Here is a 26,940-nt window from a genome sequence, read left to right as displayed (position 1 = left end):
GCTTATAAAGAACTATGTGGTAAATGAACTGTGGCAATTACACTTTTTGTAGCCTTTGAAGAGTAAGCAAAGCACAGAGGCATCCTGTTTAGTGAGTCTTCTTTGCTGGGGAATAACATGGTGTAGTCAGGGAACTGTGCAGCCTGGAAAAAATCTCAGTAAGCAGGGAGAGATATGTGGGTCTCTGCCCAACAAAGGTGATGGCTGGAGAACTGGACGTCTGAGAGTGGGTGTCCTTGCTGGACCATGGAGGGGGAATATAGGTGCAACTGCCCTGAACTCTGACAGACACCACTGTGACTTTGGAATCATGATAGTAACTGCTTACACACCGGGAACAATTTCTTGGAGTTGCCTCTCATTTATGCTTCTTTGGCTTGTCTCGCTTTTTTTTTTGTCAAGCTATTCTTTCATCTTTCGGATAAAACTTCTTTACTTCTAACTTTTTCTGCATACTCCCATTGCAGGATGTATTATTGTTTGCCATATTGTAGCTGCTTAATTGCTTTCTCTATTTCTGCTTCTAAAATTGGACTGGATGAGGAAAACTCCATTCAAGTGAGGTTCTTACCCACGAAAGCTTATGCTCCCAGTACTTCTGTTAGTCTCAAAGGTGCCACAGGACCCTCTGTTGCTTTTTACAGATTCAGACTAACACGGCTACCCCTCTGATCCATTCAGACCGTATTCAGTACCCTACTCAAGCAGGCAAGATGACATTCACGTGGAGGGAGTTGAATAATCCTCGACAACACCAACTCTAGTGGAATGGGAATTAGTCGACTCAAATTATAAGAGCATGCTTTGTTACAAATAATGATAAATTAATTATCCTCCAGTGTTGAAGGATATAGAGGAACAATAGGCTTGCTTTAGAGATATTTGCTGGAAGCCACCCCAAATTCACTTGGATCAAGAGAATCAAGAAGTGTGGATACAGCCACACACACAGAAACTGATTGAGGAAAGAAAAGCCTTAAAAGAAAGGCCAGGGTAGGTGACACAACAAGAAAAAACAACCAACAGTGCAACGGCAGTATCTAGAGCGGGGGGTCGGCAACCATTCAGAAGTGGTGTGCCGAGTCATCATTTATTCACTCTAATTTAAGGTTTCACGTGCTAGTAATATGTTTTTAGAAGGTCGCTTTCTATAAATCTATAATATATAACTAAACTATTGTATGTAAAGTAAATAAGGTTTTTAAAATGTTTAAGAAGCTTCATTTAAAATTAAATTAAAATGCAGAGCCCCCCGGACCGGTGGCCAGGATCCGGGCAGTGTGAGTGCCACTGAAAATAAGCTTGTGTGCTGCCTTTGGCACGCGTGTCATAGGTTGCCTACCCCTGATCTAGAGAGACAAAAGTTATGTCAAAGATGAGAGAAAACAGCTGGATAAAAAAGCAAGAGAAGGTGAAGAAGCATCAGAAAGAGCTGACTCTAAGAAACTGTTTCTGGTGTGTAAGCAGTTGTCATCATGGTTTCACAGAGTCACAGTGACACCGTAAAAGCAAAAGATGGAAGATTGTAAACAAAACAAAAGGAATCATGGTGAGAACATTTTAATGGAGTATTCAGCCAACCGCAGCTAACAATTCCAATTAATGAATGCAAAGAAAGTGAAGAAGTCCAGCTGAGGGGGGCAAGGAAACCCTAAAAATGATCTGTTAAATATCGCAAATTCCCATTTCTACAAGCTAGTTAACACATGTGTGGTAAAGGAAAGATCCTGCACCTATCGATGGGAAGTTATCAAATACAATTTATATATTTTTCCCATTGCACCTTTTTGCCCAAAATTAATAAGAGGAGTAAACAAAGCATTGCCAATATCAATAGTCTGACTTGGTACTCCAGGGCCTCCTATATTTTAGAGTGATGTGACTCTCAAGTAGCTATGTACTTCAAAACTTCCTCATCCACATCAAATCACAGAAATTGTTATTCACTTGCCATGCTTAGACCAAAGTACAGTAACTCCTTGCTTAACTCTGTAGTTATGTTCCTGAAAAATGCGACTTTAAATGAAACGATGTTAAGCTAATCCAATTTCCCCATAAGAATTAATGTAAATGGGGGGTTAGGTTCCAGGGAGATTTTTTTCACCAGACAAAAGACTATATATATATACATACGCACACACACACACACACACACACACACACACACACACACACACACACGCAGTATAAGTTTTGAACAAACAATTTAATATTGTACACAGCAATGATCATTGTGAAGCTTGGTTGAGTTGGTCAGGGCCGGCTCCAGCGTTTTTGCCACCCCAAGCGGCGGAAAAAAAAAAAAAAGAAGACGACGACGCAAGCGGGTCCCTCAGTCCGAGAGGGACTGAGGGACCTGCCGCCGAATTGCCGCCGAAGACCCGGACGCGCCGCCCCTTTCTGTTGGCCGCCCCAAGCACCTACTTCCTGCGCTGGTGCCTGGAGCCGGCTCTGGAGTTGGTGAAGTCAGAGGGTGGATGAGGGTCAGATATTTCCCAGGGAGGCCTTACTGCTAATTGATGAACTAGAACAGCTGATCCCTCAAGGGTTAACACGTTGTTAATGTAGCCTCACACTCTACAAGGAAACACAAATGGAGGGAGGGGAGACAGCATGGCAGACAGAGACAGAGACACACACCCTATGTGCGTGAGAGAGAGAGAGGCGCATTGCCCCTTTAAGTATGCTGACCCCACTGTAAATACAATGCCTTTTTAAGTAGATCAGCAAGTTGAGACAGCAGCTGCTGCCAGCATGCTCCCTCCGTCCTGAGCCCTGTCGTGTCCCCCGCTCTATAGAAATGGGGTAAGCAAGGGGCAGGAACCGGGGGAGGGGGACACCCTGACATTAGCGCCCCTTTTCCCCTCCCACCCCACAGCAAGCAGGAGGCTCCCAGGAGCAGCTCCAAGGCAGAGGACAGGAGCAGCACATGGCAGTGGGGGGAAGGACAGCTGAACTGCTGGCAATTGATAGCCTGCTGGGTGGCTGCCGCACAGGGAACTTAGGAGAGCGGGGAGCTGATAGGGGGGCTGCTGGTCCACCCTGATTCCAAGCCTCCACCAGCTAGCTCCAACGGGCTGCTCTTTCTGCAAGCAGTGGACAAAGCAGACGGCTGCCAAACAAGGTTATAAGGGAGCGTTGTGCAACTTTAAATGAGCATGTTCCCTAATTGATCAGCAATGTAACAATGAAACAGTTAATTGGGATGACTTTAAGTGAGGCGTTACTGTATAGAAGTATCAAGTATTTATTTCTAACATTACATTTTTGTTTGCTCTCCATTGCCTACACTACTTTCTTAAAATATTAGCACCGTGAGTGTTCCCTCGCCTCTTCAACACTATCTTCCTACCTGGCCCGGGCCCATTACTAATCCCTCTGTGGGTCCAAGGGAGGAAGAGGTGGAGACTGGGAAGTAACAGAGCATTATTCCTACAGTCCCACATAATTTACCTGGGAAGATATTGCAGCTCAGGGGTATATTGTCTTTTCTGCAGAACCTTGACCAAAGGAGTCTTGATGGGAGCTGCAATCAGGGAGCTTCTGATAGCGCAGTGCCGATGTAGCCACACTGTCAAATTTTAGGTCAAGTATGGTGCCAGAGTTGGTGTGGGAGCACAGGGTCCCCACATGGAAAGCCCTAGCTGCTCATATATCCCACGATCAACATAGGTTTGGGTTCAATCCAAATGGCCTTTTCCATAGGAAAATAGCATAGATCTTATGCTACAAATGGGTTAAGGGTGGGAGGGTGGGCAAGTGAAATTTCCTCCTCGACGTCCCCTTTACCCTTCGGAAAAGATGATCTGGGCCACTGACAGTAACATTTCTTTCCCAACTAGTTTTGTTCTTTTCCATTTGTGAGCACTGGGTTGTTCTTGTTTCTTCAGGAGCAAAAAGCAATATGAATCTGTTTAGTTTATCTACCTCTATTGGCATCATCACTGAGGAGGCTTGGGCCCTCATGGAGTGGGCGGTGAGGCGTGGCGTCGGGGCACCGGCCAGGTCGTAGCAAGCACGAATGCAGGACGTGATCCAAGAGGAGAGACGTTGCGAGGAGACCGGTAAACCTTTCATCCGGTCGGCCACTGCAATGAAGAGTTGCGTCGTCTTCTTAAACGGTTTCGTATGCTCAATATAGAAAGCAAGGGCCCTGCGTACGTCCAAGGAGTGCATACGCTGGTCTTGACGGGTGGCGTGCGGCTTAGGATGGAAGACCGGGAGAAATATATCTTGGTTCACATGAAAAGCTGATACCACCTTGGGAAGAAAGGCAGGGTGGGGGCGAAGCTGCACCTTGTCTTTATGGAAGACTGTGTATGGAGGCTCAGACGTGAGGGCCCTGATTTCAGAAACACACCTCGCTGAAGTGATGGTTACAAGGAAGGCTGTCTTCCAAGATAGGTAAAGGAGTGAGCAGGTAGCCAATGGCTCGAACGGGGGCCCTGTGAGCTTGGAGAGAACCAGGTTAAGATCCCACGCCGGAACGGGTTGATGTTGCTGTGGGTATAGCCGGTCTAAGCCCTTGAGGAATCTGATGACCATCGGGTTAGAGAAGATTGAGGAAGCGTGTTCTCCTGGGTGGAACGCCGATATAGCGGCCAGGTGAACCCTGACTGAAGATATCGCCAAGCCCTGCTGTTTTAGGGATAGGAGATATTCAAGTATAAGTGGAATAGACGCCTGCAAGGGGGGCGTGGCCTGCTGCTCGCACCAACAGGAGAAAAGTTTCCACTTGGCTAAGTAAGTGATTCGTGTAGAGGGCTTTCTACTTCCCAGTAGAATCTGTTGCACGGGATGTGAGCATCGTAGCTCTGTCTGATTCAGCCATGGAGCATCCACGCTGTAAGGTGGAGCGATTGCAGGCCGGGGTGACAGAGTTGGCCGTGGTCCTGAGAGACCAAGTCTGGGCACAAGGGAAGCGTGATCGGAGTTTGTACCTATAGCTCCAGAAGCGTGGTGTACCAGTGCTGTCTTGGCCAAGCTGGAGAGACTAGAATCATACGTGCCTTGTCTCTGCGTAGCTTGAGCAGTACCCTGTGGACCAGTGGAAATGGAGGGAAAGCGTAGAACAGCTGGTCTCTCCACAATAGGAGGAAAGTGTCTGCCTGGGAGCCCGGAGATCACCCTTGGAGGGAGCAGAACACGTGGCACTTCCTGTTGGCTCGTGAGGCAAACAGGTCGATCTGGGGAAATCCCCACCTCTGGAAGATGGAATGGATGATATCCAGGCGAATCGACCACTCATGCGTCTGGAAGGATCTGCTGGGACAGTCCGCTAGAGTGTTCTGGACTCCAGGGAAGAACGATGCCACAAGATGTATCGAGTGGGCAATGCAGAACTCCCATAGGCGAATGGCCTCTTGGCATAGGAGAGACGACCGGGCTCCTCCTTGCTTGTTGATGTAGAACATGGCCGTGGTGTTGTCTGTGAGGACTGACATGCAACGGCCATGTAGGAGACCGAGAAATGCCTGACAGGCTAGGCGCACTGCCATCAGCTCTCGAACATTGATGTGCAGAGCTAGTTGGGATGTGGTCCACAGGCCCTGGGTATGGTGCTCCCCGAAGTGAGAGCCCCAACCTAGAGATGAAGCGTCCATGACCAGGTGCAGGGAGGGTTGTGGGACATGAAACGGCACTCCTGAGCAAACTGCCTTGTGATCCAGCCACCAGGTGAGAGAGGTCAAGACCGAGTTCGGAACCGTGACCACCATGTTCAGGTTGACCCGATAAGGACGGTACATCGACGATACCCAGGCCTGAAGTGGGCGAAGCCGAAGTCTGGCATGCCTGGTTACGTAAGTACAAGAGGCCATGTGTCCCAACAGGCCGAGGCACGTCCTTATTGTGGTGATCGGGAAAGACCTGGAGTCCATGGATAATGTTTGTGATGGTGTGAAACCTAGTGTCTGGCAGAAGAGCTCAGGTGAGTCTGGAGTCTAAGACTGCCCCAATAAACTCTATTCTCTGGGTTGGCTCCAGAGTGGACTTTTCTTTGTTGAGTACAATGCCTAACTCGTGGAATGTTTGTAGTATTATCTGGACGTGAGTTTGAACTTGCTCCCTGGTGCGGCCGCGCACCAGCCAGTCGTCTAGATATGGGAATACCTGTATCCTTTGACGACAAAGGTATGCTGCCATGACAGCCATACATTTGGTGAACACTCTCGGAGCCGCGGACAAGCCGAAGGGAAGGACGGCAAATTGGTAGTGCACATTGTCTACTACAAATCGAACGAAGGGCCTGGGGGGAGGGAGGGTAGATTGTTATATGAAAATATGCGTCCTTCATGTCGAGGGCGGCGTACCAGTCTCCAGGATCCAGGGAAGGGATGATGGTCCCCAAGGAGACCATGCGGAACTTCAACTTTACTATGAATTTGTTGAGTCCGCGTAAATCTAAAATGGGTCGCAGACCCCCTTTTGCTTTGGGGATTAGGAAGTAGCGGGAGTAAAACCCCCTGCCCCTTAACTCTGGCGGAACCTCCTCTATGGCCCCCATAGAGAGGAGCCAAAAAACCTCCTGTAAAAGGAGATGCTCGTGAGAAGGGTCCCTGAAGAGGGATGGGGAGGGGGATGGAAGGGGGGGGGGGGAACGAAGAAAACTGGAGAGCTTATCCCCTCTCCACTGTGCAAAGGACCCAATGGTCCGAGGTTATAAGGGACCAATCATGGTGGAAACGGGAGAGGTGATCCTGAAAGAAAGGGAATGGATCCTGGGTAGTGGCTGGCACGCCGTCCTCGAGCGCACCTTCAAAAATTTTGCCTAGGTCCTGAAGGTGGTCTAGGAGGGCCTTGGTTCTGACCGGGTTGGGGGCCGGTCAACTTCCGTCTACCACCTCGTCCCCGCCTTCTGGGGAAGTCCTGTCTTGGATGAGGAGGAGGAGAGTAGAACCTTTGTGGCTGGGGCCTAAAGAGCATGCGCTGAGGTCCTGGGACATGCATCCCCAGAGAGCGCATGATGGTTCTGGAGTCCTTGAGGCTCTGCAACCGAGAGTCCGTCTTGTCCGAGAACAACCCCTGGCACTCGAACTGCAGATCTTGCAGGGTCTGCTGCAGTTCTGGCAGTAACCCCGATACCTGGAGCCAGGAGATGTGTCTCATGGCTATCCCAGACGCTAGTGTCTTGGCACCAGAGTCTGCTATGTCCAGGGAGGCCTGCAAGGAGGTCCTAGCCACCTTTTTACCTTCCTCCACTAGGGCCCCGAACTCTTCTCTTGAGTCCTGGGGGACCAACTCTTTAAATTTACCCATGGAATTCCATAAGTTGTAATTGTACTGACTCAAGAGCGCCTGTTGATTTGCAGCTCTGAGCTGCAGACCCCCCGCTGAGTAAACCTTACGCCCAAACAAATCGAAGCGTTTGGCGTCCTTCAATTTGGGCACTACAGCCTGCTGACCATGACGCTCTCTGGCGTTCACTGAGGAGACTACTAGGGAACACAGTGGAGGGTGTGTATAGAGGTACTCATGGTCTTTAGAGAGGACAAAGTACTTCATCTCCACACCTCTGGCAGTGGGAGGGATGGAGGCCAGGGTTTGCCATATGGCATTAGTGTTAGCCTGGATCGTACGGATAATGGGCAACGCCACCCGGGATGGGGCATCAGCTGAGAGGATGCTCACCACCGGGTCCTCCACCTCCACTATCTCCTCAGCCTGTAGGTCCATGTTCCATGCCACCCTACGCAACAAGACTTGGTGGGCACGGAGATCTATTGGAGGTGGGCCTGAGGCTGTTGTACCCGCCACTGCCTCATCTGGGGAGAATGGGGACGCCTCAGGGGGTAAAGGATCCAGATGAGGGTCCGGCTCCAAGGGTCCCTGATGTGCAGGATCCCGTGCACCAGGGTCTGGGGCTTGCGTGGGTTTCGGCACTGGAGCCTCCATGCCCCCTGGGGGAGGACGGAAGATGGTGGCCTCAGGAACCCTGGGCTCAAAGTGTGCCGAGTGAGAGGCCGCTGGTGGAGCCCCTTGAGCTTGGTGATATGCCCATGGGGTCCAGAAAGACCAATGTGCAGGGTCCTGTCTAGGGTCCTCTGCCCCCTCCTGCCAATGACCCAAGTCGTCTGCAGCCTGATCCTGAGCAGGGTATGCTGATCAGGAAGCCCCTTCTGATGAGCGAGATGCCGAGCTTGAGGGCCAGGGCAGTGCCGAGCATGATTGCAGGGGCTCGTCCTGGTACGGTGCCGAGTGGTGCCGGTCCACAGGCGAGCAGTCTCTGCGTGGTGCCGGTGAGCGGTACCGGGATCGAGAATGGTGCCGATGACCATGCCGGTACCGGGATCCAGATCTGGATCGCGAAGACGAAGACTGTCTGTAGACTCGGTCCCGGGAGCGGCCTTGCAAACAGGAGCGGTACTCATACCGGTGCCAGGAACTGCGTCTGGACTCCGACCGGTACCGATGCTCAGGTTGATGGCGAGAAGTAGACCGGTGCCGGAAGATCTGGGCCATGAGTACGACCGGCGCCGAGATGAAAATCGGTGCCGGGACTGCGAGCGGCGTTGGAACCTGCTCCGAGACCGGGAGCGGTGCCGCGAGTCCATGCTTGGAGATGGAGGGCGTATCAGGGCAGGCTTGCCCCTGGATTGCACCGTGCGAAGGGGATGCGGTGCCGCGGGCTGAGACGGCGCCGGCTCCGTGAGGGCGATAAGGTCTTTCGCCGTTGCAAAAGTCTCCGGCGTAGAAGGGAGACGGGCTCAACCACAGGACGAGGCGGTGAGCCAGTATGCACTGGACTGAACGGCCCTACACCCGGTGCCGGAGTCAACAGTGTTGACGATGCCTGCACCCTCTGGCGCTCTGAAGCCGGACGTAGCTCTACCACCGGTGCGGGGGGAGACGGTGCCTGTTGGACGGCAGCGTCCAGGGTCTTGCGGGGTCTTTTATGTCCCGGAGACAGGGAACGGCGCCGAGGGGCTTGCGGCGGACGCGGTGCCAAGGGTTGACAGTGCCGTGGGGCCTTATCCGCGTCTGCTCACGGTGCAGTACCGGAGGGTGCCTCTGGGGCGCTGCGCACCGAGGCGCTCGGTGCCGGAACTTGGCGCACCGAAGGGAGATCTGGGCTAAGTGCCGCCTCCATAAGGAGCTGCTTAAGTCTAAAGTCCCGCTCCTTTTTGGTCCTGGGCCTGAAAGCCTTGCAGATCTTACACTTGTCCGCCTGGTGAGACTCCCCTAAACACTTCAGACAAGAGTCGTGAGGGTCTCCCGTTGGCATAGGCTTAGCATAGGTTGCACACGGCTTAAAGCCAGGAGCCTTGGGCATGAGCCCGGCTGCGCACCGGGGGGAAAAGGGGCATAATAGCTCCCTTAACCCCCACTAACTATTTAGAACTACTCTACAAAACTATTAACAACAAACTACTAGTCTAAAAGTATATAACCAACAACTATCTACAAGAATGAACAAGTAAAGCTAGGGAGAGTGGAGAACAGCTATGCCGCGCTCCACAGTTCCAACGACCGTCATGGGCGGTAAGAAGGAACTGAGGGGGCGCTGTGTCGGCTGGGGTATATATCCAGCGCCATGAAGGCGCCATCCAGGGGCTCCATAGCCGACCCATCTGGTGTTGCTAGGGTAGAAAATTCTCCGACGATCGTGCACGCAGCGCGCGCACACCTAATTGGAATTGATATGAGCAAGCACTCGAAGAAGAAGAATAATTTCTGTGCATTGAGTATACTACAGACTTCTAAGTTCAGCCTGGATAAATTTAAGTGACTAATCTACTTGTTTTTATGTAAGTAATTTGGCAATATATTGGTTGACAAACCACTGATGTGGGTTGTGCTAACACAAACTATTCTATTATAATTTTATATTTAACATGCATAAAATGAACTAACAGTAACGTGTCAGTGACATTTGCATTTTATTCAACCCCAAATATGCAGTCTGATCACTGTTAATATACATCACATTAACACTGACTTCTGACTAGGGAGCTAATCTAACACAGGAAGTTAAAAGCATTGAAGGAACTATTCCACTTTTTTATAAAAAAGTATCACCTGCATACATTGGAACTACTCAGAATTTATCGGGAGGAATTCAGGTCACAAGAGGTTATGGGATGGGGCTTGTGTACAGCCAAATTCTTGGCAACCTAGAAATACTACCCAATATGATAAAGGAACATGAGTAATGGTAATTATCTGCCCAGGAGTGTTTTAAATGTAGTGCTCTGGACAATGAAATGCAAGGTATCTCTGTAGCATCTCCTTCTGCAGATACAGAGTGACATGGTGTTCTCGGAAGGAGTCTGTGATGGGGTGTACCAGGCCTTTGTGGCCCCCAGCTGGAGGCCCCGCAGTCCTACTATACCCTTCCCCAGGAAAGGAGAGGCTAGAGAGAGAGGTTCATGGAAGCAGCCAATGAGAGCCCAGCAGGCTCAGATAAAAGGAGCTGCAGGGCCTTAGCAGGTCAGTTTCTAGTCAGGACAAGAGGGGCAAAGCACAGAGCTCCTCTTTGGCCAAAGGAGCTCAAGGGATAACCAGAGTTTGTTTCTGGCTGCATTTGCCTAAGCTGAGAGAGGACCTAAGATAAAGGGACCAGGTGGGAAGAGGCCAAGGAAATAACAGCAGAAGATTGAAGTAAGCAGTATGCGGCTACTGTTTACAGGATCCCAGCCCACTACTCAGGGTTCTCCCAACCAGCAAAGTGGTATAAACCCCAAGACGGGGGACAAGGTTTATTGGGAAACCCGAGCGAAGGATATTATTTAAAGGACTGAAGGCCCTAGTAAGAACTCTTTTGCTACCCCAGAAAGGGTTCATTTTGACTGTGTGACTGGGACACTGAAGACCTGCCAAGTGAGCTCAACAATCTATAAGGGGTGCCAAGCGTGTGAAAGGCCTGCAGTACTGCATGTATCAGCAGGAGGCGCTCAAGAAGTGAGTGCCCCCATTACAGAGTCACATGCAGACCTTAGTGCAATGACAGACAGCTTGATCTGACCATGTCTCACACATTCCTCCAGCTTTGAATCCCTCTTTTCCACTAAAAGAACAAGATTCTTTTAGACAAGATTTCCAGATTGTAGATAGACTGGGGAATCTGTACTGTCTCCACTCTAACTGCTTTGAGCTCCTCTCATTGTGATGAAATGTCTTGTTATTTTTCAGATAAATTTGATCAGATTAGGGATGAACTGTCTGCTTCTGTGGTGACAGAGCAAGGTCTGGAAGGAACCAAGGGCCTTATTTTCTGTGCTAGAGTTTCAGCTGGTGATGCTCACTGAGGTACGGGAGGTGTGGAGAAAACTCAATCCCACAACCTGTACTTTGGATCCATGTCCTTCCTGTTTTCTGAAGGCTAGTGGAAAAGTTCTTGATCCTTGACTTGTGGAGACTGTCGATACTTCTGTTGGAGGGCAGTCTGCCTGTTGCTTTGAAGGAAGCACCAGTGTTTTATTATTAGTTTTGACTTTGCCCAAAAAGTCATTGTTTGATGTTGACACTCTAGTTAATTCTTGGCCAGTATCACATATTCCCTTTTTGGGTAAGATTGTGGAGAGAAGTCTGTAGTGAGAATTCTCACAGTACCTAGATTCCTTTGGTCTCCTTAACTCTTGTCAGGCTGAGTATAGACCTGGTCAGGGCACAGGGACTGCATCGACTGGTGGTGGATGAAGATCAGGTGTCCATACCGATATTATTAGGTCTACAAGATGCCTTTGATACTATTGATCATGAAGTGTTTTTAACTCACCTGAGGCCCCTGGTGGGAATGAACAGGGCTTCCATTCAGTATCTTCATGCTTTTCTCTTGGAGAGATCTCAGTGGATAATAGCTCCTATTTGCTCCTATTCCTGAAGAGCTCTTAGATGTCTGGTGCCACAGAGTACAATTCTGTCAATCCTCCTGTTCAACATATATATGGAACTGTCGAAGAAGGCATAGGGAGCAGTGTTTTCTGTATGCTGATGGCACCCAGGTGTAGGTCTCCATCTCATCCAATTCTGACTGCAGTTCCACACCTCAGCCAATATCTAGTTGAGATTGGGTAACGGAGGAGAGTGAGTTGTCTGAAGCTCAACCCACACCAGATTGAGGTGAAGGTAGTGGGTTGGGGAAAGCAGCAGTCCCTTTAATTGAGGGGGTGCCTTCACCATTAGTTACCAGGGTTTACAAATTAGAGGCAGTTCTAGACCCCAAGCTGCTGCTGGATGATAATGGTACAGCAGTAACCCAGTCCACTTTTTAACGTCAGCTTTCCTTTTGGATGCAGATCTTAACAACATTTCCTGAGGCCTTGTTACTTCAAAATTAGACTACTGCAATGCCTTCTGCATGGCACAAAGCCTCAATACATTCAGAGGCTGAAGCTGATGTAGAATACAGCAGCTTGCTTACTGAGTGGGGACAACATGCTGGGAGCACAGGACAACAGTACTGTGGGATCCATGCTAGTTGCCTACTGGTTTCAAAGTAAAGTTTAAGGTGTTAACTATGACCTATAAAGCCTTTAACAGCCTCAGAACTGCCTGCTTGAGAGACTGCCACTCCCCCATTCCATACTGCCACAGCAACAATCCGCAGAGGCTCCAAAGGTGGATCCCTTCTTGTTGAAGGAAAGGGGGCTGCTAGCAGGGCATTTACTGTGAGGTCTCCTAGACTCTGGAACTTGCTCGCCCTTGGTCCAAAATAGTCCAAATTTGGTGACATTATGGGCAAACAAAAAAAAAGACATCTGTTTGGCAGGATTTTTGGAGATGGCTGAGAGTATGCCCCAGCCCTGGACTCTCCCCACACTCGCACCTCCTGCCGCCCCAGCCCTGGGCTCTTCTCCCCCCCCCTCCCCCGCACCTCCTGCCGCCCCAGCCCTGGGCTCTTCCCCGCCTCTCACCTCCTGCCGTCCCAGCCCTGGGCTCTTCGCCCCTCCCCCCTCCCCCCCATACCCGCACCTCCTGCCACCTCAGTCCTGGGTTCTCCCCCAAAGAAAGAATTGGGTGGACTAAATAGACAGTGCACCTCTCTATCTGAAGCCTAGCAAGGGAGGTACGTGGATCCCACTAGAATTTAAAATGAAAAGTAAGGGAGGGGAGGCTCTACTGGACCTGGGTTGCTTTAGATACAGTACCAGGCATGTAGGAGGATTTCCACTTCTGAGCCATGGAAGCAAAAATGGACTTTTCTTTTCCAGATTTAGCTAATATTCAGAAAGGGAATCTAGCACCTGCCTTCCAGATTTGAACACCCTCAAAATTCAGGAGTGCTCAAGCTCAATTTGGACAGCTGTTACTTCATTTCTCCCAAATCAAATATACTGATCCACTGTAACTTGCTGTAGAAAAAGTAGAATAAATTGAGTAAGAAATGCTTCCCAGTGGTTATTAGGACTGGAATTGCTATTTTCAACAGCCATTGCCTTTTTTTTTTTTTTTTTTAATTTTAGTTTTATTTGTTTAAAAGGAAGACAGTGATAGTGCACTGGCAAATTCCCCATAGAAACAAAGAAGGGAACAAAAGAATAATAAAGGCACCTCAACTTTTCCTCATTTAAGTAGGACAGTCTTATAATATGCATCCAGATATCCTTCAATCACACAAGCTGAAAATTGTTCCACTTTACTGCAGTTCTGTAACCATATGGGAACCAATCCTGTCTGTGTTCTGTGCACATCCAAAATTCCTGCTGAATGACCCGCCCTGGGAGCGAGTTACCAGTGACCCAGGGCTTGGGCGGCAGGAGGGTGCAGTTGGGGGGGTGGGGGAGAGAGCTCAGGGGTGTGGGGGAGGGGCAGCAAAAAACCTAGAGCCGGCCCTGTGAATTATACACCTCTACCCCAATATAACGTGACCCGATATAACACGAATTCGGATATAACGCAGTAAAGCAGTGCTCAGGGGGGCGGGGCTTCGCACTCCGGCGGATCAAAGCAAGTTCGATATAACACGGTTTCACCTATAACACGGTAAGATTTTTTGGCTCCCGAAGACAGCGTGTATCTTGATGAATAAAACAAAAAAAGTTATATAGTCACACAGGATTATAGATATGTCCACTATTTAAATTGACCTAAACCTATAAGGATTTTCTTTAGTGCAATTATACAAAAACTGGAATGCATGTATGGGACAGCATGATATGACATAAATCAATGTGGATGTCTGAATCAACATGCAAGAATCTCACACAACAAACCTGACTTAAAAAAAAACCCACCAGCTAACTTCTGCAAAAGTGCCCACAAAAAGCTGCCAAAAAAGGCTGCCTTGCCGACTCTCGTCACTCTCGTCAGTGAGAAAGACTGGAGGATAGAATGAAATGTAAGGAACAGACTAAAAGATGTGAAAATGACAGTATTTGATTGGATGCACTCCAAACTGGATTTGCATAAGTGTAAGGGAGATCCAGTGGTTACACTAGTGGGTAAGTTCAAAAACACCTTTGAACGTAAACTGTATGAACAAATGTGATTTGCTCCTGTTTGGTCAGTTAAATTAAATTTTTTAATTAATTTTTTTAAATTTAATATCCTATCTCCTAGAACTGGAAGGGACCTTGAAAGATCATCAAGTCCAGCCCCCTGCCTTCACTAGCAGGACCAAGTACTGATTTTGCCCCAGATCCTTAAGTGGCCCCCTCAAGGATTGAACTCACAACTCTGGGTTTAGCAGGCCAATGCTCAAACCACTGAGCTACTCTATTCCTATTCTACAACCAAAATGTTGTAACCCATCATCTTCTCATTTCTCATCTTAGCAACCCTAAAAACAACCAACCTTTGCCAGTAGTTTTTTTCCTGATTGTGGGAACATGTGCACATGACTGGCATAGGTTTCATGTAGTTAAGTCCCTCCACTCCAAGTTTCCTTCAAGAAAGAAAGAAAGTTTCCATACACTGCCTGTTCTAAGAAAGCCACAGTAGGACAGAATGCAGAAAATGTAATGCAAACACTACATCTCACATGTGCACACCTGCAAATCAAGGCAAATATAAACTTCATGCACACCACACTTGAGACTACACATCTAAATTCAAAAAACTAAGCTGTGTAGTGATCTTGAGAGAAAGGATTTATACCGCTAGCACTATCACAATCCATGTTACCCCCAAGAGAAACACAAAGTACAAGAAAATTAGAGAAGTAACTGATGATGGGGCAACAACAGATTCTTTCTGTAAAAACTGAAAGAGAACATCCAACTAAGAATAAGATGGCACACAGAAGAGAGCAGCAGAATATTGTATGCAACTCTGCTAGAATTCATCCAGACCCATGTGACACTGGGTATGTCTACACTGCAAAGAAAAACTTGGCATTGAGTCTTAGAGCCCAGGTCAACTGATTTAGGCTCACAGGGCTGGTGCAGCAACACTAAACAAACAAAAGCAGAGTAGAATCATAGACTCATAGAATAGCAGGGTTGGAAGGGACCTCAGGAGGTCATCTAGTCCAACCCCCTGCTCAAAGCAGGACCAATTCCCAACTAAATCATCCCAGCCAGGGATTTGTCAAGCCTGACCTTAAAAACCTCTAAGGAAGAAGATTCCACCACATCCCTAGGTAACCCATTCCAGTGCTTCACCACCCTCCTAGTGAAATAGTGTTTCCTAATATCCAACCTAAACCTCCCCCACTGCAACTTGAGACCATTACTCCTTGTTCTGTCATCAGGTACCACTGAGAACAGTCTAGATCCATCCTCTTTGGAACCCCCTTTCAGGTAGTTGAAAGCAGCTATCAAATCCCCCCTCATTCTTCTCTTCTGCAGACTAAACAATCCCAGTTCCCTCAGCCTCTCCTCATAAGTCATGTGCTCCAGCCCCCTAATCATTTTTGTTGCTCTCCGCTGGACTCTTTCCAATTTTTCCACATCCTTCTTGTAGTGTGGGGCCCAAAACTGAACACAGTCCTCCAGATGAGGCCTCACCAATGTCGAATAGAGCGGAATGATCACGTCCCTCGATCTGCTGGCAATGCCCCTATTTATACTGTACACTGAGCAGGAACATCTACATTGTTGTTTTTAAGTTCCACAGCCCAAGCTCTGCAATCCCAAATCTCCCACAGCAGGCAGGAGCTGCAGGCAGGCCCTCACTGCCTGCAGCGGCCGGGAGCTGCGGAGTCAGCGGGGAGACCCTGCAGTTCCTGGCCACTGGGGCTGAATTCATGGAGGTCGGGGGAAGTCACAGATTCAGAGATTTCCATGACCTCCCTGAAAAAATTGTAACCTTAATCATAATGCTTATAAGGAGCCCTTCTAGCCAGACTGCAAACTATACACAACATACAAAAGCGAGGAAATTCTGGAGAACAGGATGAAGCTCTATAAATCACCATAATCATCTAACCAACGAAGACCCTAGGAACTATAAATCTAATCAATCCTTGTCTGCTGTATTCATTTTCAGCACAAGCACAATAAACTTATTATTACACTGTATTTCAATCAGGCTAGAATCAACCTCAAACTAACACTCTACATAAATGACTATTGGGAATGACAAATGAGAACTGCTGCTGTGTACTGCCAAACCTAACTAGAGAAAACTAGGAATGAAAAAATAAACTTGAGTTAAATTAATACTGTGATTAACACCCTCTCATCCCCCAACCCCACTATGTTACAATAAAGCCCCGCCATATTAGCGTTTAAGTTTAAATGCCATTCTTAACTCAGCCCAGAATTTAGGGTCACCTGGAGTTATGAAAGCTCAGATTCATAGGAGGATATCTTATCAACAGCAACCACCAGTTTTAAAGATGACAGAGAGAGAGAAACAAATGAATTTGTCAACTATTCTGTTTCTTTAGAAAGTTTGAAGAAGGCCTGAATATTTTTTTTTTAATTGTGCTTTTTTTTTTTTTTTTAACAAGTTAGAAAAGAAGATTTTGCCTACTCTGCTTTTCTTGGAAAACCTCTATGGACATATAGAGAACAAGTAGGTTTATAAGAATCACAAAAACGCTGGAAATGAAATCTGATTAAGAGAAGATAAATAATTTGCATTCTGTTTAAACAGTGGTCCTAATTCTCCAACCTTTTACACTAGTGTAACTCTTTATAGTGGCATAAAATGGCTGCAACAGACAGAAGAATCAAGCACATTTTTGTTTACTCCCGTTTAATTCAAAGGACCAGCAAACACAGTTAGGAAAAAACCTCCAGTGTTAAGAGTTAATACCCTCACTTTGTCAATTAATAACGTATAGAGCTTCCAGTACATCTGGATGGGATTGTCTACATAGTAATGGAACCAAAATAACTAAACAGATTTTAATTCACATCTTTAGTTATTTTAGTTCACGTTTGTGTGTGGACATACTTGTTTCAGAATATAGAAGTGCTCTATTTCAAAATAACTTAATTCAATAAAAAAAATCAAAGTTTTTCTAAATAAGGCACTTAATATAAAAAGAAAAAAATAGAAATACATTTATTTTCAGTATGTAATAAAACTCTTATTCCAGAATCAGAATAAGCCATCTGGTGGTTTATACCAAAATAAATATTCTTGAATAATTATTTAGGAATAGCTATTTAGGTAAATTTCCAAGTGTAGACAAACCCTAACTTGTGCTCTTAAGCAGCTTTCAGGTCTTACAAACACTACTGTCAAAGGCAAACCTGTGTCTGTCTCATCATTGTTAGCAAGCCAAGGCCATAAGGTTTTATATTGCAATTGTTTGTTTGTGATTTGTCTAAAGTTTTTCTTTCATATAACTCATTTATTCTCACATTCTCCTTCAAATACCCTTTCAGAAAAAGATAAAGCATACAGCGCATGCTCAGCATACAATATCCTGATTGCACATCACATTCAGTGGTGATATAAAGGTACTAAAAAAGTGTGGTATCCGTAGATGTTTCTTAAGTACATGCTGGGATATTTCTGCACAAGCCTTCAGTTAGCAAATGTAAGGCAGCTACTTCAAAAACCTAATATAGTTTTAAAAACAAAAGGGAAACCGGTTTGATGTGCCATATAGAGTGAGGAATTCCCAGCGCAAGATGCACAAATAACATTTTTCAAATGATTTATTTTAAAAGGAAATGCTGACAGGAGACAAGCAGTGAAGGAACACACACAAATTAGGCAAGTAGTTGACAAGTATGTTTGTTAGAAAGAACAACCATGTAATACACAGCTTTTAGAAGTATACCATACAATGTTATATTCTATTAGCAACCTGTTAAGTAAGAGTCTTAGGCACAAGTGAAATAACCATCGAAAACTTTTACTATTACTTCAGTTTGCTACTGCTTAAAAAGAAAAGTAGGAGGGAAGGAGTGCCAAAGGAAATGGATACATGTATGCACTTGTGAGCTTGTCTGTTTGTAACTTTGGTGTCAACAGAGTGGAAGCTGTACAAGGCAGTACCATATTATTTCCCTTAGATATCAACATATTTTCAACAAACATAAGGAAGTATTTCTTCACACAAATGCAGAGTCAACCTATGGATCTCATTACCAATGGATGTTCGAAGGCCAAAAGTATAACTGGGTTCAAAAATGAATTAGATACGTTCATGGAGAATAGGTTCATCAATGGCTATTAGCCAAGATGATCAGGGATGCCATGCCATGCCCTGGGTCTCCCTAAAACGCTGACTGCCAGAATCTGGGACTGGATGATGGCAGATGGATTACTCGATAAATTGCCCTGTTCTGTTCATTCCCTCTGAAGCATCTGGCACCGGCCACTGTCTGAAGACAGAATACTGGACTAACTGAACCATTGGTCTGACTCAGTACGGCCACTCTTATGTTATGTTTTAAATTTCTGTCATTCATTCTGTTCACTGCTGACAGTGGTCTCTGTCAAAGCATATTAGATGGACAAACCTACAACAACTCATTCAAGGCCTGATCCTGTAGGGAATGCCTTTGCCTTTTGAAAGGCAGCATCTTTAATTCCCACTGCGGTCAATGAGATTTGTGGACACTTAGTATGTCACAGAGTTGAGCCATACGAGTTCGAATCTCCAGCTAAAATTCAAATTCAGAACACTAGAGAAAGGAGGATCCATTAGTGTGTTAAAGCACAGTGTAGTTTGCCTGATTAAGCTTTGTGCATTAAGAAGATTGCTTGACTTACAACTAAAAAAAAAAAAAAAAAAAAAACAATTATCAAGACAAACTTTTTAAAACTCTATTAGCATTCATATGCCACAATGAAAAGTGACAGGGAATATATTTTCTAATATTAACTCTACCTCCATCAATTTACAATGCAATTGCTTTTTCCCAGAACATTGATTTGTTCAACTTCTCTATCTTTCTAAGTCTGTAACTTAAAAAAAAAAAAAAAAAAACTGTGTCACTGCTGACATTTTAAAGATTGTTTGTACTTTTCATCAGCATTCAGAGAATATTTTCATATTATGTTTCTATACATTTATAGGTTTCAGAGTAGCAGCCGTGTTAGTCTGTATCCGCAAAAAGAAGAACAGGAGGACTTGTGGCACCTTAGAGACTAACAAATTTATTAGAGCATAAGCTTTCGTGGACTGCATCCGAAGAAGTGGGCTGTAGTCCACGAAAGCTTATGCTCTAATAAATTTGTTAGTCTCTAAGGTGCCACAAGTCCTCCTGTTCTTCTTTATACATTTATAGTATTTTCAACTGTCATTTTCTAAAAGATTTTTCTATTGCTATGAAGAATTAAACATATTGAAATCTTTGAAAGAGTCACAGTAAAAGTGTACCTGTAACCGGAATATTTTGTGAGATTGATAACTGTACATCTCCTGTTCCAGGCGGCATGTCAATTACTAAGTAGTCCAGTTGACCCCAGTCTACCTAAAAAAGATTTAAATGCATTTAAAAAAAAAAAAGAGAGAGAGTTGCACCTTTTGGGAAACACAGCCTGAAATTAAACTTGGTACCATGTATAATAAATGCACCATTGGCACACCTAAGGAGACTGATATTATAAATCCCTTATAGTCTTGCTTTTAGCAAGCAATCAAGACAGATTTTCTAAACAATTTGCAAATTTGTTGGCTACTTGAAGCTATGCCTATAAGCATAGCTTTGCCTTTCTTATGAAGGATGATGGTCTTTGACATTTTCCCCACAAAATGTAATCACAATCTCATTATTCTAAGTTGTTTATGTCAGAAATGCTGAATCATGTAACAGAGGTCATAAGAAAGTGTTATATAGATCTCAAGTCAAACTACTACTTCTTATAACAGTATTCCTTAGCAATTGTTTTCATTAATTTTTAAAACAATTTTGCTCACTGTTTATAACAGGGGTCGGCAACCTCTGGCACGCGACTCGGGCCGGGCCAGTTTATTTACCTGCCGTGTCCGCAGGTTCGGCCGATCGTGGCTCCCACAGGCCATGGTTTGCCGCTCCAGGCCAATGGGGGCTGCAGGAAGCAGCGTGGGCCGAGGGATGTGCTGGCTGCGTCTTCCCGCTGCCCCCATTGGCCTGGAGCGGTGAACCGCGGCCAGTGGGAGCCGCAATCGTCCGAACCTGAGGACGCGGCAGGTAAACAAACTGGCCCACCCCGCCAGGGTGCTTACCCTGGCGAGCCGCATGCCAGAGGTTGCCGACCCCTGGTTTATAACTTCTTAGATGCTTGAAACTGTATAAACTGCCTTACCAAATTTTTTTTCTAGTTTGTTATTGTGGTGTTACTCAGGAATGAAGAGCTATCAAGACTGGCTTTTTATTAGGCAAAAAATAGCAGTGAAGTATTGGGTTAAACAAAATCAAAGGAGATAATTATATAGATTTAGCATGTTCATAAGACACAGAAAGAATATATAGGTTAGATTTGGTGCCTAACAACCAGCAAAGCTTCCTGTTAAAAATACGGGGCCAAATCTGGGGGTGCTGTGATTATTTTGTGCTATTTTGTATGCTGTAAAGCAAGCATATAGTTTGCTTAAACATTTCCCAAGGAGATTTCCATGCATCATGAGGCTCCCAGTTCAATGAAGAGATGGTATTAAGTAGAACTAGTGTGATCTAACTACTACTGGGGCTTTCCTCTCTCCGGCACCGAGACTTTTGAGAGTACAACTGGATGAAAAAAAGGGGGTGGGGGAGGCCGTGTTTCTGATAACAAACACATTGGTCATGGGGTGACCTTTTGGTGCATTCTGACTTACACCTACATGTGTAAGATAGAGCTTTCGGCTGCTCTAATTTAGGAGAACACCTAGCAAGTAATGGGATTTGGTTAGACTTTTTATTTTATATACTGAATCATATCAGTAGCATGATATAAAGTGCAAACACCTGTCAAATTACTATTTCTTGTTGTTTAGTACTGTTCTTTATCAGCACTGCGTGCATTACTCTGTTTTCAATATGTCCTTGTATAGATAATCATCTTGTGAGGACAATATACTTATCCCAGCAACTGAGTTAATTGCTGCAGGCAGATCAGGACTGGAGCTATGATCTGTGGTCTTGAGCCAGCTTGGGGCTTTCACAAAGATTTTTTCTCTCCTTGATAGGAGGTGCTGCAGCAGCAGAATTCTTTATTTCCAGTGTAACCCACATTCCCTTTGGCCATGGGGGGATGCCCCATTAATGGGGGAGAGGAGGAGAGAAACTAAGAGGTCAGTAATTGGCCACAATCAATTTTTGTTTTATTCTTATATTAAAAGTTTGTGAAAAACTGTTTGTAATTTGTGATAAGTGTTTTTGGGTAAAGTGGAATCCTGGTACATGGTATCCTGATCTTCAAACCCCAAAAAACTGCTCAAATTAGCAGCTGGATTATAATTAAGTATAGATGAGGTGCAAATTAACAAAATTGAAGCTAACCTCACTTAGTGCTGCTTTAACTTACCTCTCTCTGCTGCCCTACCACAGTTTTCAGTATGTATCATCAGATCAAGTTACAGGAAAGAAAAAACAGTTACTTACCTGTACTGTAACTGTTGTTCTTCAAGATGTGATGTAGATGTGTATTCCACATGGTGTGTGAGCTCCCAGCACACCAAAGCCAAAGAACTTTGCCTAACAGAGCCCATAGGGGCAATGCTTGTGCCCTGCAGCCCTAGCCCCTCCTCTGGCTGTGTAAAGGCTGAGCCACCCCGAACCTCCTCAATTCCTTCGCATGGAATGTTGAGAGTACACGCTCTGATGCAGAGGTAACAGAGGTTGGGTTGTGGAATATGTTTGCATCACATCTCCAAGAACAGTTACAGTACAAGTAAGTAGCCGTCTTTTCTTCTTCAAGTAGATGCAGCCTTGTATTCCACATAGGTCACTCACAAGCATTACTCACAGGAGGTGTGGCTCATACTCTATTTAAACAAAGACTGCTGGATTACCTTCCCAAAGTATCTGATCTGGATGCACTGCAATGGCATAGTGGTGTGTAAACGTATGAATATAGGACAAAACAGCAGCAAATATCCAATATAGGAATGTCACTTAGAAATGCCATCAGCATTGTCTCGGTCCTTGTGGAATGAACTTGCACCTTTTGGGAGGCACAGTCTGAGCTACTTTGTATGCTGTCATGATACAGGACGTTATCTACCTAGAGATAGTCTGTGGTGAGACTGCTTGCATATAAAACAAACAGATGGGATGAAGAACGGAAAGGTTTAGTCCTATCCAGGTAAAAAGCTAAACGTTGCCAGACATCCAATGTGTCAGGACGCTATTCATCTGAGGTTGAATGTGGTTTAGGGAAGAACACTGGTAGAAATAGAACTTGTTTCAAGTGAAACTGAGAAACCACTTTAGAAAAAAAAACTTAGGGTGCAGCCGCAGGGTTACTTTGTCTTCGTAAAATTGCATATAAGGAGGATCTGCCATCAAAGCTTGCAACTAACACACTCTCCTTGCAGATGTTATCACCGAAAGAGAGATAGGAAAGGGAGAAAGAAGAAGTTGCCAGAGGCTTTAATGGAGATCCCATAACGGCTGCTAAGACAGCATTAAAGTCCCACAAAGAAACTGGTTCTTTAACCGGCGGGTGGAGACAAGTGACTCCTTTCAAGAACCTCACTACCATGGAGCTCAAAAATACCCAATTCCCATGTATGGGTGGATGAAATGTCAAAATTGCTGCCAGGTGCATTCTCAATAAACTAAATGCACAACCAGACAACTGAAGGTGTAGCAGGTACTCCCAAGATGTCCTGGATACAAGCTATCTTCTGTAGAATTCCCTGGGCTAACAATCACATCGAGAACTGCTTCCACTTGGCCAAATAGGCCACTATGGTGGAAGGTTTTCTACTGTTAAGCAAGATTTGCCAGACTGCCTTCAAACACCATTGCTCCTCCTCATCTAACCTGGTCTGTTCACATAATACATCACAATGGTATTGTCAGTAAGGATGTGCACTGATGAGTCCCTGATGATCTCAAAGGGCGTGACAGACATTGTAGATGGCACAAAGCTTCAGGATATTGATGTTCAGAGAAGCTTCGTGTTCCAATCACAATTACTTTCAGTAATCCCAGATGTGCCATCCAACCTATTAAAGAGGTATCAGTGACAATAGTCTTGGTCAGTGGAAACCGAGCGAAGAGAACACCCAAACACATATTGCCCTGAGCCACCCACTACCATAAGGAGCTAGGATCAGCAGAGGAAGTTGGACCATTCTGTCCAAGTGGTGACTGTTCAGATGATAGACTGACTTTAACCATATATGGAGGAGGATGAAGGTACAACCTGGCATACTGGACTACCAGTTTGCATGCAGCCATATGACCTAGCAACCTCAAGCATGCTCAGCTGTGGCTGAGGGTAGAGACTGCAGTTCCAGACATAGGTGGCAAATTGCGTGGAATCTCTCCGTCAGCAGAAACGCTCTCAAACTCAGAGTCTATCAGGGCCCCAATGAACTTGATGCTTTGAGTTGGAACCAATGCTGACTTCCTGATGTTTAGGATGAGACCTAGGCTATCAAATAAGTGTAGTGTGAACTGAACATGAGAGAGGACTTCTTCTCTGGACTTGCCCCTCAGTAACCAATCATCCAGACACAGGAAGATATGAATTCCCCTATTCCTGAGTTACACTCTCACCACAATCATGCATTTCATAAAATCCCAGGCAGTGGAAAACAGACCAAAAGGGAACATTGTGTACTGAGAGTGCTGGTCTTCCACAACAAACCGGAGAAACCTCCTGTGGCTTGGAAGAATTGCTACATGGAAATAATCGCCTTAACTATCCATGGCAGCAAACCAGTCATTGTGATTTAATTGAAGAGAATATTTGCAAGTGTGACCATACAAAATCTCACTTATCTGATGTATTTGTTGAGGTTGCAAACATCAGGAGGATTGAGACCTGTCCTCTTGGGCTTGTGAACCAAGAAATACGAGGAGTAGAATCCCTGTCCCTAATGCTGTAGGGGAGCCTCCTCTATAGCCCCCAAAGCCAGTAGAGACTGAACCTGCTCGAGGAGCAGTGTATGTGTGTGTGGGAGCATAATAAGGAGACATGAGGAAAGACTAAGAGAATGTTCCATTGTTTGTGTTGCACTCCACAGATTTGAATTCCAGCATTTATCTACTCTAACTGTCTTGACTGTATGAGATATAGCTATATTGAATGATGGAGGGATGGGTTGATGTAGCTTGACAGAGCTGTTACTGGAATATGACAAAGGAGGTTTTCTGGCATAGCTATATTGACAAACCTTCCTAGTATAGATATAGATTATACCTGTTTAAACATGCTTCTGCAGGTATAGCTTCCACCAGTTTCCTGAGATATATAAACTATACGGGCAAGAGCACTTTATGCTAATATAAACTGTGTCTATACTGGGGATTTGTCAGTTAAAAAAAGACCATACCCCTAACTGACATAACTAAATGCAGATCAGGCCTAACTAGAGATAATACTTCCTTTGTTTAATAAATCAGCTAGTTAAATAAACCCACATTAATGTGGGGTTACGGTTTAAAAAAAAGTTTATCACAGCATGTTTTGGATTTAAAACTAATACAAAATAAAATGCTGGTTTTGTGTATTTTAATTAAATTCCAATTTCCAATTAAATAGAACTGGACACAAATCACAAATAAAAAAAAGTACTCTGTAAATAAGAATTGAATCATTCACCATTTTCTAATACATTAAAAATGTAAAAATTAAGAATCTGAATATATGTAATTGCTATATAATTGCTTAAATAAAAGTGTACAGATATAGAGTATCATCCTGGTTATCAAAAAGAAGTACCAATTTAGTGTAAAGACTATCTTTAGTTGCAAATTAACATGTTTTAATGGTTACCAACCAATAAGAATCAAGCTTTCTTTACAAAAAACCTAACAAGTACAAATGCAAAACAAGATTAGAATTACTTAAATCAAAGTTTCCTGCCTCATGATTTAAACCATGATCGAAATCAGTGATTTAAAATGCTTTAATATGAATCAACCCACCCTGATGCAGAGGAGCACAAGAGTGTCTTCTTCCCATGGCGAGTGTCAGTAGTCTGATGGCATATGTGACAGTGGTCTCCAGGACTTAGGCCAAGTCTATGCTACAAACTTTTGCCAGCATAGTTATTTTAGCCAGAGTTGAGATAAAGTGTGACTCCCCCCGGCTGACATAGCTGTGCTGGCAAAGGCTCCTAGCGTAGACACAGTTATACCAACATTACTGTGTTTTTGCCAGTATAGTTTATTTTACTTGCGGAAAGGCTGGAATAAGCTATACCAGCAAAAGTGCAGTTTTGCCAGTATAAACTCCATCCACACTGGGATCACTCCTACCTAGTGTAGTCCTCACCTTAGTGTGGGGGGGAGGGGTGTAAATGAAGGCAATGTCTCAAACAGAATCCTCTAGACAAGGGCGAAGGTGTGGTAACATTTAGCAAATCTGGGGTGGTTTGTGTGGAACAGATTCAGTGTTTCAGACTAGGCCAAGTGGTAGGTAGCTCCTGGTTTTGCTACAGAATCATAGAAGATTAGGATAAGAAGAGACTTCAGGAGATCATCTAGTCCAACCCCCTGCTCAAAGCAGGACCAACCCCAATTAAATCATCCCAGCCAGGGCTTTGTCAAGCTGGGCTTTAAAAGCCTCTAAGGATGGAGATTCCACCACCTCCCTAGGTAATCCATTCCAATGCTTCACCACCCTCCTAGTGAAAAAGTTATTCCTAATATCCAACCTAGACCTCCCCACTGCAAATTGAGACCATTGCTCCTTCTTCTGTCATCTGCCCCCCACTGAGATTAGCCTGGCTCCATGCTCTTTGGAACCCCCCTTCAGATAGCTGAAGGCTGCTATCAAATACCCCTCACTCTTCTCTTCTACAGACTAAATAAGCCCAGTTCCCTCAGCCTCTCCTCATAAATCACGTTGCCCTCCACTGGACTCTCTCCAATTTGTCCACATCTTTCTACAGCAGCGGGCCCAAAACTGGATGCAATACTCCAGATGTGGCCTCACCAGTGCCGAATAGAGGGGAATAAATCACTTCCCTCGATCTGCTGGCAATGCTCCTACTAATGCAGCCCAATATGCCATTAGCCTTCTTGGCAACAAGAGCACAATGTTGACTCATATCCAGCTTCTCATCCACTATAATCCCCAGATCCTTTTCTGCAGAACTGCCGTTTAGCACTGCCTTAGCAGTACATGGGAATCTTCCGTCCTAAGTGCAGGACTCTTCACTTGTCTTTGTTGAACCTCATCCGTTTTCTTTTGGTCCAATCCTCCAAATTTGTCTAGGTCACTCTGGACCCTATACCTACCCTCCAGCATATCTACCTCTCCCCCGGGAGAGCTTAGTGTCATCCGCAAACTTGCTGATGGTGCAATCCATCCCATCATCCAGATCATTAATGAAGATGTTGAACAAAACCAGCTCCAGGACTGACCACTGGTGCACCCCATTCATCCAGTCCATACTTTGTTAACTTGCTGGCAAGAATACTATGGGAGACCGCATCAAAAGCTTTGCTTAAGTCAAAGTATATCACGTTCACCACTTTTTCCTTATCCACAGAGCCAATTATCTCA

At 45.3% G+C, this 26,940-nt stretch overlaps 1 protein-coding gene across 6 annotated transcripts in view; it reads right to left on the bottom strand.

Moving 5' to 3' along the window:
• The window catches only part of NUBPL (NUBP iron-sulfur cluster assembly factor, mitochondrial), a 171,365-nt gene that overhangs the window by 58,412 nt on the left and 86,013 nt on the right, over window positions 1-26,940 (bottom strand). For all 6 annotated transcript variants that reach the window (XM_005285313.5, XM_065595438.1, XM_005285314.5 and 3 more), the window contains one exon: window positions 19,670-19,763. In XM_005285313.5, coding sequence (XP_005285370.2) covers window positions 19,670-19,763 — 94 coding nt within the window. The remainder of the gene's footprint in view (window positions 1-19,669; window positions 19,764-26,940) is intronic.

The sequence above is a fragment of the Chrysemys picta genome, chromosome 4 (assembly GCF_011386835.1).
Source record: "Chrysemys picta bellii isolate R12L10 chromosome 4, ASM1138683v2, whole genome shotgun sequence".
NCBI classification, from domain to species: Eukaryota; Metazoa; Chordata; order Testudines; family Emydidae; genus Chrysemys; species Chrysemys picta.
This window is presented reverse-complemented; position numbering and strand designations above follow the sequence as displayed.